We start from the raw sequence: 13162 nt of genomic DNA, 5'->3' as shown, positions 1-13162 counted from the left end.
GTGTGTGTGTTGTGTGTGTGTGTGTGTGTGTGTGTGTGTGTGTGTGTGTGTGTGTTCGTGTACCTGAGACAGAGGAGCTGTTGCCGTTCTTTTCGCTGTGGCTGTCCTCCTGTCCATCTGCGTTCTGCTGCGTGTGCTGCAGACTCAGTTTATGACAAACCTCGAACGCCTGGCCGACTGTCCGAACAATCCGCATGGCCTGACTCTGGGTGGGTGAGGAGAGAAACACAAAAACAAAAAATGCAGTTTTACTTCTCAGAAAACAACTCAAACCACTTTTCTGTTGCCATTTGGTTCAGAATGCTCATTTCTGTACAGTGTTTAAATTTTTTTATTCAGTTTTGCAATGCCTTTTTTGTTTGGATGTTCTCTTGACTAAGTTTGAGTTTCTCTAGGTGGTGCTCTTTTCTTCATTATCCTGCGACCCAGTTCTCCAACCAAACCAGAAAGGTAAAAATCTATCACTTCTCATGTGCCAGGGGATTGTTCCAGGAAATATTGAAGTCCACATGTACTGAGTTATTTTTCCACTGTGAAGATTTGACCCAGAAACATTTTTTTTCAAACAGACACAATAGGCAGGAAATGCAGTTTAAAATTAACAATATAGGTCACAGAGTCCACCAACATCACATGGTGATCACACACAATGAAGTCTCAGGTAGAGAACGTTGTCTGTGTTTACTGTCCAAACTCAGTGGAATATCACTTTGTAATTTCTATCTCTGACTGTATATTTCTCTTGTCCTCAGGTGCAAAGAGCTGGATGTGTTGTCTGCTTATCTCTCCCCGCCCTGCTCTGAAAAGACAGGTCAAGTGAAAACAACTTAGGTGACTTCTGTCTGCTGTCAGCCCCCTCTAGTCTGGCTTGTCAAAGTGGCGAGGTGTAGAGGCAGAAAAGATTTCATTTCAAAGCACTGAGGCCTAGCCTCCAAACACCACTCATCCTCAGCTGAATGAGCAGAACAGATGTAGTCTGGCCTAAAAGCCAGAACAGAATCAAGACTCAGCTAAAGGACATCCAATCCTTCCTTGTCCCGGTTATGAACTGTGGACTAGTCTGAAGTCAAAGCAGTCACTGTGGATCAAAATATTATGTGACCCCAGGCTTATTATCTCACGAGAAATATAATTTATTAGACACATCTGGGTGTTTTATTACATTAAAAACTTAAACTAGTGTTGGCAGAGTCTGAGATGCTCGGCCTTGGCTTCAGTCCAAAGTCATTTTTGGTTCTGGGTTCAGACAAACTCCATACATTCACTTTCTGTACAGTGGTGAGGTTTGGCTGCAGTCTTGGTTTTCTCACAGTGTAATTTATTTTTTATGTTATTTTTTTTATCAAAACATGCTGCTTCAGCTTCATTTAGTGCTGATGTTGTTTCCATAGTGACTCGCCAGCAGCTGTGCGTATCAGCAGAAAGAATTTATGCCCATACCAGAGAAAAAGTGCTTCATACCTACTGACCCTTCCACAGAGCAACAGCTATGACCAGGAATGACTGAGCTGCCTTTGTGACCTCTACTTTGTTGTGCTTAGTTGCCTCACTAAAAGTCAGTGACATCGTGAGGTCACTTCAAAAATGTCAAAACCTTTGATGGCTCTATGGGGTCCAAATTAATGAAGATCTGACAGAAGCCAAAGTTTTTATCATCAAGGTTCCAGAACTGCTTGTTTCACCAGATTATCCTGGAAAGTGTGAGGCACTGGGTAGCACCAGACAATGTGAAATATGTAACATAATCATTAGTTGCAGCCATGGTGACCAACATTATTTTTGAGCTACCAACTGTCAGAGTAGCTAATGTAACAGAGGGCTCTCAAGATCATCACAGTATTGCAATACTGTGCTATTGACAAGCCAGCCTCAATGGATGGGAAACTTTTGCCACAACTTCTACGTTGCTGTTTTTTCTTATGGGAATGCCATGTATTTACATGATGCTACAAATGCCAGCAGCTTAATGAGGAGCTATGTACTGTAGGCTTTGGTGGTATGGCAGTACTACTGTATACCAGGGTAGAAATACAGACGTTATGATTTTCAATATCATCAAAAATACAGACACTCATCTTTCTATTAATCTTATAGTGGAGAGGCTGTAATGAGGATGTTTCACTGTCATGTACAGCATACCCCAGTAACATTTCAGAAAGTATAAAGATATGAAAAAAATAGATGCTGCCCAAGCCTAGTGTTGGGTAGCTATTTTTTCTGGTCAACAAGAGCTGTAAAATATTCAACTTTGGGTAGAACGCTGAAGCCTCTGATCATTGTCACTTTTTACCCACTCATCCAATCACAGTGGACAGGGGCAGGACAAAGACCACAAAGACCACCCATCACATCGCTGAACAACAACAATGTAGGAGAAATGAATACTGAACCCACACAGACCAGAGGGTCCTTCCTCTTTCCCTATAGCCAAGTTTTCACCAAACACTTTCTGCATGGTACCTCTGGAACCAAAAGTAACCCTTCAGATATGGTACCTTGACCCTAGGTCAGCTTATGTTTCCATCACAAACGTACCCTTAAATGCGGGTGCAGTTGTTGTCACTCACTGCTCCGTCTAGCACTCACTGCATTTCCTCGTCACCGGTGACACAAAGGGAAGTCTGCACCTCGTTTATCGTCCACAGAACGGGGCTGCACGCCGACATTTTCAGAACAAAATAGAACAGGCTGCAGTGAGAGTCTCTCTCCATGGGATATTTAAAAAATAGCGAGTTTGTGCATTTAGTCCTTCTCAGACAAGCTTGGGGGTTTAGTGTTGCTGTAGCCCACAGAAACGGCGCTCCGCAATGCTTTTTTTTGTCTTCAAGTGAGGATTAGAATATATGCAGTTCACATAACCCAGTCGAAATTATTATACATAAACCCTTGAAGATCCACTCATTACTAAAAGCGTATGTCATCCAAGAGAGAATAAAAACTAATGGAATAGTCATAGTTGTCCCAGTGAAATTTAAGGTGTGCTGATTGATTCCCATCAACTCATGCACTGAGTATCATTACAAGTTAATGTTCCAATTTCAAAGTCACCGGCAGTCGGCCTAGTGAATTGAATTATTTTTTCTCTGACTCCAGCTGCTGCAAGAGGCAGCAAAACATCCTTTAATTTTATAGTTACAGTCTACTAATATATGTAAAACTCTCCACAGTATGAACAGTGGTTACATAAGTCTCAAAACCAGCCACAACTCAGCCCTAAGCAAGAGCGACTGTCTGCAGTCGACCAATCAACGGACTGCAGTGTTCACAGTTCCACCTTTTAGTACCAGATCTGTGTGCTGGGTACCCCAACAGAGGGGGGACCAAAAATGGTAACGGTACTGAATGGTTCCATTGGTACCATCCACATCTTTTCACTGTGGACATGGAAAAAAAGCGTACCAAACTGAACTGTACCACACCATACTGCTCAGTGGAAACAGGGCTTATGAGCTTCAGCCTTCCCTTCATCCAGAGCAGGTACTCTACCTTGTGCTGACACCTTTAGTTCCATCAGTATTCTGTATCATAGCAAACAGATGCAACCAAAGCATCTCAGCTAAAGACAGAAATGGTGCCCATTAAAACAAACACAAACCGCAAAAGCTGCAATACATAACCTCACAACATGAACATGAGTATCTGAGTATGTGGAGTTTCTCTAAAAAACATGCATACTTCATACAGACAGACTTCAGCATAAACCATCTTTAGCTGTTAACTTGTGTCTCATCTGACATCTCTCTTTTCTAACTTTCTGGCAGCAAGTATTAATATCCTGAAACAGATAAGACAGGTTGCTCTACCAGAACTGAGAAAAGATAAGATAAATGATTGTCATTTTTAGAGAAAATGGCCTTTAACAGCAGACTGTTCTTAAAAGAAACAGCAAAATATGCCTCAGTTGACAGAAAAACATGTCAAGACAACATGTCAAACTACCAAAAAACCCCCACAAAACTGTGTTTGACATTATAGTCAAGGGGGTGCCATTAGTTAGAGATGCTCACATCCGAATTTACTGTATGCAGGTATCTCATTTTTTTGCAACAACTCCTCTATCCTTTACTCTCTTCTTTCCCTTTCCCTGTGCTGTTGTTCTCTTATCCATCTCCTCCATCCATCAATCACTCCCTGTCTCCTCCTCCTCTGTGGACCCTCTATTCATGTCTTTTCACCCCATGCATGGCTCTCAGCATGACAGTAAACATGTGTGTTTTCCTTTGAAGACATTTTCAGAGGCAGTTGAACAGGGGATGAGGACAGATGCTGTATTATTATTGCACACTGTGAACACACCCAAGGCTCAAAGTTCCCCGCCTCATACACTCACTGATTGGTAAACACACACACAATGCTATGCACAGTCTCTTTCTTTCTTTCTTTCCCTTAGCCCCCTGTATACGTACTCTCTTGCTCAGTTTGACTTAATCACTGTCAAAAGGCCAATGTGTAACTTTTCAATGACCTCACGCAGATAACACCTGTCGAGTTGATTGAAGAATTGTACTAATTGGCAAAGATGTTTTCAACAGCATCCATCTCATCCACATTTGTCACAATTTTTATGGTTCTGGTGTGCGAAGATAAAGATGTCCCTATTCATATTCTCAACAACAAACCTAATTGGCTTGATTGTTTTCCAATGAGGAAAACATCTGTCATTAGGCATAAAACCATATGTACCGGAATTGAGATGTTGGCAATGATTCAGTGGTCTAGAACAAGTAAACTTTACACTTAGAATATAACTGAAAAACACTGAATCAATACACTACACAGAGCAAAAGGGAAAGCTTTAAGAAAAGGTTGGATTTTAATATCTTAAAACTTAACAGTAAATGTATACATGGTTAGGGGTAGTAGTGCAATAACAGCTGTATTCTTATCAGGTATTTTGGGTCCAATACTGCAGCAGGCAGCTTCACCAGTCTTTAATCATTGGTACAGTAAGCAGCATAGAGTCTGTGGATTTGAGGGCAATACAGAGGTCAGGGACATAACTTTGGAGTATAGCAACTCTACAGTCAAGCATGAAAACACATTTATATTACCAGGATCTTAAACATGTACCCTAAAAATACCCCGAAGCCAGTGCAGGAACTTCAGGACAGCAGTGATGTGAACTCAGTTCTTTTTTCCAGTTACACTCTGCCAGCAGCGCTCTGTAAGCTCAAATTGTTTTATAGACTTTTTGAGGACACTGGAGAGCAATGCATTACACTAGTTAAGCCTAATTGTAATAAAAGCGTCTCATGCTGTTTTACTGAGAGAAAGAAAAGCTTTGACCTTTGCAATGGTCTTTAAATTACAAGAGGCTGCTTTGGTTATGTTATTTATGCAACTGAAAACTATCTCAGAGTCAGCATGATAAAATAAAACGTCTTGCCTGTAATGTGGTCTGTTCAAACCCTGAAAAAGACCAGTGTTCACATTCTTCTGACACTTTCCACTTCTTGTGGCCACAAGAGCAATCTTGGAACAAATAAGCCATTGGTCTGATGACAATTTAGCCTCTGTGGGCAATGGCCAAAACTTTGGGGGTTCTAATGTAACCAGCTGATATCCAGATAGCCAATGACGGACATCTGGGCCAAGACTTCTTCTGTGAGCCGGTCATTGTTTACGGTCCGATGAGCACCTTCAGACATTATAGGCACAGTGTCACGACACAAACAAATATCTGCAAATGCACACAGATAAATTATAAAGACAAGCTAATAATAAAAAGCTAAATAGTCATCAAGCGATCGCCGATCACTTCCAAGATTGCATTTCAGCCTATACCCTCCTTTTTTCCTCTCCATACAGACTGTTTACCTGCATGCAAAACTCGCTAAAATGTGATTGGTCAATTCTTGTCGGACTACAAATGGACTCTTGACAAATGCTTCCGGATACCAAAATCTTGTCCGCCTGCCAACAGAATCTGCAGTCATATGCAGAAAAAGTATCTGTTTATACAGAATACCACTGGAGTAAGTACTGAACTCTCTAAGGAGCAAAAGCAGAATGGGCATGACTTTGTTTCACTGTTGTAAAACCTCTTAGGCCACCTTCAGACAGACAATTGCATTGCGTGAAAAAATGTAGCCAGCTTATTCATCTGAATGAAACTACTATGTTGGCAAAGTGTAGATGAAATGAAACAAAATACTCCCAGAGGCATTTTCCTGATAGATTACTTTGCAATCTCAAGCTCTGCCTGGTGATCATCACAAAGACAAATAAAATGACTGCCACTGTGAAACCTTTCCAGAGTTCTAAAATCTTGCTGTGCAGCATTTTGGGGATTGACAAGCCTTCAAATTCATGGATCTGTTACTTAAATTGGGTTTTGTGGATCACATTTCACTGTCTCACCTGTATCTGAAGCAACAGACCCCCACCAATGCAGGCCCTTGAGTTTTTTTTTTTAATTTATTGCAGGGCTGTTTTCTGGTCTTAACATCCCCTTCAAAACATTTTAACCAGAGAGGTGGAAGATCACAAAAATCTCACTGAGAGACATTTTCGGAACAGTCATATGGATTGTTCTTCAAGATGCTGAGGAAGTCCCTGTTTGGTCGTTTGGAATAAGACTTATTGGGAACCAATAATCGCTATATCAATGTGCCTCGTCAGAATCTACAGACCTTAGTTGAACGGACATTCCCTTCCAACAAACTAATCTTTCTCAGCTAACTCACTTTTTATCAGGATGGTTGTCCTGTATCTAGACATTTTATGCCCTGAGCCAATTCTCCAATGGATCTCCAATTTTGGCGGCTGACAAGACTGTTTCGAGATTTGTCACTCAAATGCAAAGCCTGTATATCCTGCTGTAAAGACATGAGCTAGTTCTTAAGTTGGACATCTGTCACCATCTCTGTTTGTCTCTCTTTCTCTTTCTCTGTCTCTATCGCTCTCCCCATCACTTTTCCTCTCTGTCAGTTCGACTGAGTTAAATGTACCCTCCCTGTACCTCTGTCTGTCTCTCTCTTCTCTATATATCAAGCTGCCACTGAGCTGGATCCCTGCAGCAGAATAGTCTCTCTTAGCAGCTATAGGATAGGGCCTAGTCAAAAGAGTGATGCATTATTTATCCCAGATTACCCACAGAGGTTCAGCAGTGCTTTCGCTGTCCTCTTGGAAGTCTTGGCACAAGCCACGATAAGGGACAAAAGGGAATGTAATGCAATCTAGGAAAAAGCAGGGTAAACAATGAGGGGATGGCAGGGGGGTTACTTCTGATTAAAGCCTTTCCCACCTCTTTCTCCTCTGCTGATGAGCTCATTCATTCTCGTTTACATATGAACCACATCCATCACTCAGTGCACACAAAGTATTTGTAGTGCAGAAGGGAAGAGATTATAGCAAGGACTACATCTGATTTATTCTGCCTCCTCTTATTGACTGTCTGACCTAGACTTCCTGATCACCAGCTAACTACTCCAATCATTTGGGCACATCTGGGCCTGATGTTCATCAAACACTTTGATTACCTTGAGGAAATTAGTAGGACAGCCAGGAGGAATAACACAAACACTCAGAGAGAGTACTGCAGATGGACATACTCACACTAAACTAAGTAACTAATCAATGGTCAGGTTTGAGTGTGACTGTGAGCGTGTTTGAGTGTGAGAGCGGGAAGTAAGTGGAGTGTGATGAAATGAAGTCATGATGCCTCAGTGACTCTTCAGGACCATTAGCTCGCTTTCCAGGCTGTGCACAAAGCAAGGGTACATCATACAAACACATACACACACACACACACTCGCACACTACAACGCCATGTTAGAGATGGGTATCAAACTGTAATGTTTTGTTATTTTTTTACAATATATTGTGCAATACTATGGACAAATGTGTTCATACGGATAAATGTATCTGTAGTCTAACGTGCACTGTTTGTCAAACACTGATTAGTGACAGCTGCCACAATATCAACATTAACTGCAAACCATTGAATTTCTCTTTTTTTAATATTTAAAATGGGTAGAATCTTTCTTTATTGTAGTGCACTAATTCCTCTCTCTCTCTCTCTCTCTCTCTCTCTCTCTCTCTCTCTCTCTCTCTCTCTCTCTCTCTCTCTCTCTCTCTCTCTCTCTCTGTATCATGCCTAAAATGAGACAAGAATTAGTGAGCTGGCCACCCAAGCAGGTAGAAGCTCAGGAGACCAACATTCAATACGTACAGCACAGGGGTTAACTCAGGCTGAGGGATTAATTTGCGTGACGGCAGCAACAGAAAGTTTGCTAATTTGGCGGAGACTTTCTATTTAAGCAGCTGAAGGTCCATGTCCCTGGACTGTCAGCCATTTTCTGCTTTCTTGCTTCGGCTTTGTTTTGCTTTCAACGGATATGACGTCCCGCTGCTTGTAGACTACAACAACTGTCAAAACCTGGTCTAAAGCCATGACAAAAAAAAGGAAGACATAAGGCCCGTTTCCACCGCAGGAACTTTGGGGTAATTATATGGGGCCGGGGCCGTTGGTGCGTGTCTCCACCGCAGGAACCACCCCCGAAGGACAGAGTTCCGGAACTTTTACAGGGGCTTTACAGGGGAGTAGGTACTCAGAACGGCCCCGAGAAACTCCTGGCTGGGGCTTGGGGATTACTTGGTGCTGATTGGATAAACTCAAGGCGGGATGTGACGTTTTGTAATTCATAACATGGTTATCGTAGATTAGCTGGGCTAACCGTTAGCTGTTAGCGGTGTCTGTAATAACTCAATAAACGGTCGGTGAAAAAAATATTTTTTCCACCGGATATCTTAGTTACAACATGATTGAGCTAGCAAAGCAGTTTTGTGTTGCTATGTGTGGTATTTATTCAGTTTTGGGAAATCACGATGTCTAGAAAGCATCAGCTGACAGCTAACAGCAGCAGCAAAGCTACAGGCTACAATGAGGCTAAAAACAGAGTTCAAATGACGTTTTTCCAAACAACTTTTTATGACAGGGCTTCAGGACACTTGGATCACTATGGACGAGCAGTATGGAGATATTCTGTGGTTTCAATTATGTGTTTTTTGGATGTTTTAATCTGGGGCGCCCAGCCTGCATTAGGTGGAGTTGTGCTGCTACCCACTCTCCCCTTGAATCTCCGCAAGGGATGTGAGGACTCCAAAACTTCACCTGAGCCTCCCTTGGCATATGGGTGAGTAGATAATGGCTGAATTTTCATTTTTGGGTGCACTATCCCTTTAAGTAAATCGTTGTTTCCCTTAAGTATCAATTAATGGCATTAAATGGATGTTAGACTTGTTAAATTAACTTTTTTTGGTTAGATACTTAAATATTTAAATTTTGCCAATATTGGACTTGTTAAAGTTTTTGTATGGCTGCCAAAAGCAAGTTTAGCATATTTTGTGAAAATAAGGTGTCATTGAAAAGTAATTCAGCATGCATACAGTGTAACAGCATTAGACGCAGGTCCACTGAGTGCATGTTCGGCCTGTATTCATGTGACAGCTGTGACAGGTTAATATCTGGTAGTCACTGTTACTAGAGACTCCAGTCTTTAAGATTCTACAGGATTTCTTTGACTGACATTTCAACTCAATGCATCAATTTCTTTGCATGTTCTTCCCATAGCTACATTGGTTTTCCACTGGATGCTTCTGTTTCTACCCACTTTTCAAATCCATGCACCTTATGTGGAGGGGATGCTTTATTTCCCATACGTGTGAATGTGAGTATGAAGGTGGTACTGCATGTGTAATAGCCTTGTAATTGACTGGTGAGCTGTCCAAACTGTACCCTGCTCAGATGAAGCGTAAATAGAAAATGATGGTGCACTGTCATTGTCTATTGTTATCATAAAAAGGGATCAGGTGTAGCTTCACAGATGACTGAGCGAACAGCAGGTAAGTTGTGTCCCAGTTCAGAGGCTGAATAAGGACGCAATCTACAAAGGGGTGTCCTGCAGTAGCCCTGGATGCCCGACTGAACCTGCCCCTCCCCCTTAGACAAGACAGACTAGAGTCACAGAAACCAAAACTGATGGTGCATTAGGGTGCTTCTTGTAAAGCAGGCATTTGCCTCCAAACAACCAACAAAGTGCAAAGTCAGTCAATTTTCATGATACCACAGCTTTCAGTACAAGTTGTAAACAGAGACACAGCAAGAGACAGAAACACTGGAAGAAAGGTAATGACAGGTAAAGAATTCAGGGAGTGTGAGAGACTGACAGAGCTTGCACCTGCTATAAAAAGTAAACTGTATCCTGGTTCATAAAAAGTACACAATGACCAATAAAACAGGGCAGGATATTGATCTCAGCTTGTGTTTACATCCCAGCACTGACGTGGCATGATCAATATATCACACTGCTGTTATAGAGCACCTGGAAAGAAGCATTCTGAAGAAAACACACCTACACTGTGGCTGCAATGACTTGTTCAACTGTGGGTTATTTCTGCTCCTGCTGTAAAAGCACTACAGACTTGACACAGAGAGTGAGACAAAAAGTTCTAGAACAGACGGACTGTTTCAATGGGATATGGATATTCAATAAAAAGTGCTGAAAGGCTATTAAATCCAATTATCTTAACCCAGCTGTGTTGAGAATGACGCTAGTCCTTATCATCGATATGTCTGGAAATAGCCATATGTCATCTTATATCAGCACTCCTCAATGTCAACGACAAAACCATTGATCCTCAGTCAAATTCTGGAGCCTTATCCAGGCCAACTATATTTAAACTCTGCCCATGTTAAGATATAAATCCACCAAACTTCTCTAACTTAAAACATAATTTCAGACTATAATACACTGCTTGAAACTTGCCTTATTTGTGCTGCAGCTCACTCAGTACTTTCTGATGTAATTACCTTTGAGCAAAGTAAGATTTACAAAAAATGATTATCATGATTATCTGAGCTTTCAATCATCCTCCAAGGCAGAAGATTCAACTTGTCATCTGTGTCCAAGGCTGAACAAGTAGGAGCCATTAGCCGACACTGAATGACAGCATATGGTTGGAGAGAAAACTCAATTAACACTTGACACGATAACCACAGCTCTCTCTCCATCTCATCAACCAGCTGTGGACAACAGATGAGTCTTTCTCCATCATACCCATTAGATGAATAAATAAAGAAATAAATATGAACCAAAAACTGTTTTTTTTAAACCCACCAATGTCCATTATTTGTTGTTTTTAATCCTGTGGGTGTTGAGTGCATTTGCATAACTGCATAACTTGCCATACTTGAAAAAAGGAATCCTGGGGCCTATTAGTATAATTAAAACAATAACAACATAAAAAAGCACAGCTGCCAGCTGCAAGATTTCCATTTAGCAGAGATGATGGGATGGGATGTGCTGTAGTCCATTAGTAGGTTCAAAAGGTTGTAACCAGGTTTTGTGCATCATCCTTACTATCTTTATCCATGTCTCTCTTCATACTCGGTTATTTAATGTGTTACTACTTCATTGGTGATGATATGGAATACAAAGGGCTTTTGGTAAGCTGAGCTGGGTTTACAGTAGCATATCACTAGTTAATACCATAGACTGTTAAATAATGGCTATAGCTATCATGACTTCACCAATTGTTTGTGGACTCTTGTTTTGAAGCCTGGAGTTTGGCATTTCACTCTTGGTTTTCTGGAGCCAGAAGTGAGTGAGTAAGGGGTGGATTTGACTGAGAAGCCAAGGAAACTATCGGCAAACAGCCTGTCACTCAAAGCAGCCCGACCTTAGTTATGCTTAACTTTAAGCCTTAATAAAATGTGAAGGGGTGAGTTATCTAAAAATTCACCTCGTACAGTTGCCATTAAGGGGGACATTAGCTACAGAATGTTTTTGTTGTGCCAGGCTGGTAACATGTTTATTTCTGCTGTAAAGTTTGGCATTTCAACATGGCTGTATATGGGAAAAGACTGGCTTCTGAAGCCAGCCTCAAGTGGCTGTTCAAAAAACTGCAGTTTTTGGCACTTCTTCGTTGGCTTCATTTTTCAGCCCCGGAGGTTTCCACTTGGTTAAAGGAGCTATATGTAAGAAATATAAAGCAAATAGTCGTAAAAATCATCCTAATATGTCACAGAGACTAAGGAATAATGTTCATATAACATACTGATCTCACTGACAACAATAGTACGGCCAGAATATTCGCTTTTTTTTTTTTTTTTTTAAATTACAGTCCACAAATCATGTTTATGTTTTGAATTTGTCTTTTGGCCTGTTGCGCCACCCACCGCCGTCTACCAGTCACACAGTCAGCAGAGTCTCAGCATCAGTTACAGTTACGACTGAGCTACAGCAGCACGGCAAGCAGCATTAGCAGTGTCCCGGTACATAGCGTTAGCAGCCGGCACCTCCTTAGCTGTATCCCGGCCGTTAGCAGCAGAGAAGCAGGACTTGCTCGAATGGTCGGCTGGAAAACCGAAGATCAAGGACGCGGCAACGCGGCCCTGCCACGGCAGCCGCCCGTGGGCAAACAAATCAGTCTCCAGTGTGCTGCTGTCCAGCAACCTCGAATCTGTAGGGGAGGGGGGGCGGACACAACTCGCGGCAGTATTTTGAATTTGAGTGCAGTAACCGTTTTGGCCACATTCTTACATACAGCGCCTTTAAGGTTGTGTATTTAACCTAAGGGTGAGTGAAGCCCCATGGAAAGACCTCTTCCTTTGGAGAGCACTAATGTACTCATAAAACCTTATGGCAAGCTACCCTCTAGATTTTGATATTTCTTATGTACCACTGGAAACTCTGACCTGATGGTGGCACTGAAGAAAAAGCTTATGGGCTCACTAAGATAACCAGAATGAATCCTAGGGGGATGGTGGTTTTAAAAATGACTGAAAAGACTGAAAACTATATGAAAAGTGTCTGCTGAGGAAGATTGTGTGATATGGCCAAAAGTTCCAAAACAGCTTCTAAATAAATGTTGTGGTCATTTGGTAGTTTGCTCTCAGTCTAAGAATTGGAAGGACCATCATCGTAATTTCAAAATCAGGAGTAATTTAGAGCCCTCAGACAAGTTACAATCAGACAAATTACAGACAAGTTAATCAACTGGCTTAAATCCTCACCCCAAGTCAGGGATTTGCGGTATCTTGAGCCCAGCAATTACAGTTTTCAAGTTAAGTGAATTTGAGAATGGCTCAGTGTTGTATTATATGTGTATATACACACACACACACACACACACGTATATATATATATATATATATATA

The 13162-nt window shown here is 41.5% G+C and overlaps 1 protein-coding gene across 2 annotated transcripts in view; it reads right to left on the bottom strand.

Moving 5' to 3' along the window:
- Window positions 1–13162, bottom strand: part of LOC126396276 (carboxyl-terminal PDZ ligand of neuronal nitric oxide synthase protein-like) — a 262435-nt gene that overhangs the window by 97621 nt on the left and 151652 nt on the right. For both annotated transcript variants that reach the window (XM_050054220.1, XM_050054221.1), the window contains one exon: window positions 64–205. In XM_050054220.1, the coding sequence (XP_049910177.1) occupies window positions 64–205 (142 nt within the window). The remainder of the gene's footprint in view (window positions 1–63; window positions 206–13162) is intronic.

Source organism: Epinephelus moara, chromosome 10 (genome assembly GCF_006386435.1).
Source record: "Epinephelus moara isolate mb chromosome 10, YSFRI_EMoa_1.0, whole genome shotgun sequence".
Taxonomy (NCBI): domain Eukaryota; kingdom Metazoa; phylum Chordata; class Actinopteri; order Perciformes; family Serranidae; genus Epinephelus; species Epinephelus moara.
This window is presented reverse-complemented; position numbering and strand designations above follow the sequence as displayed.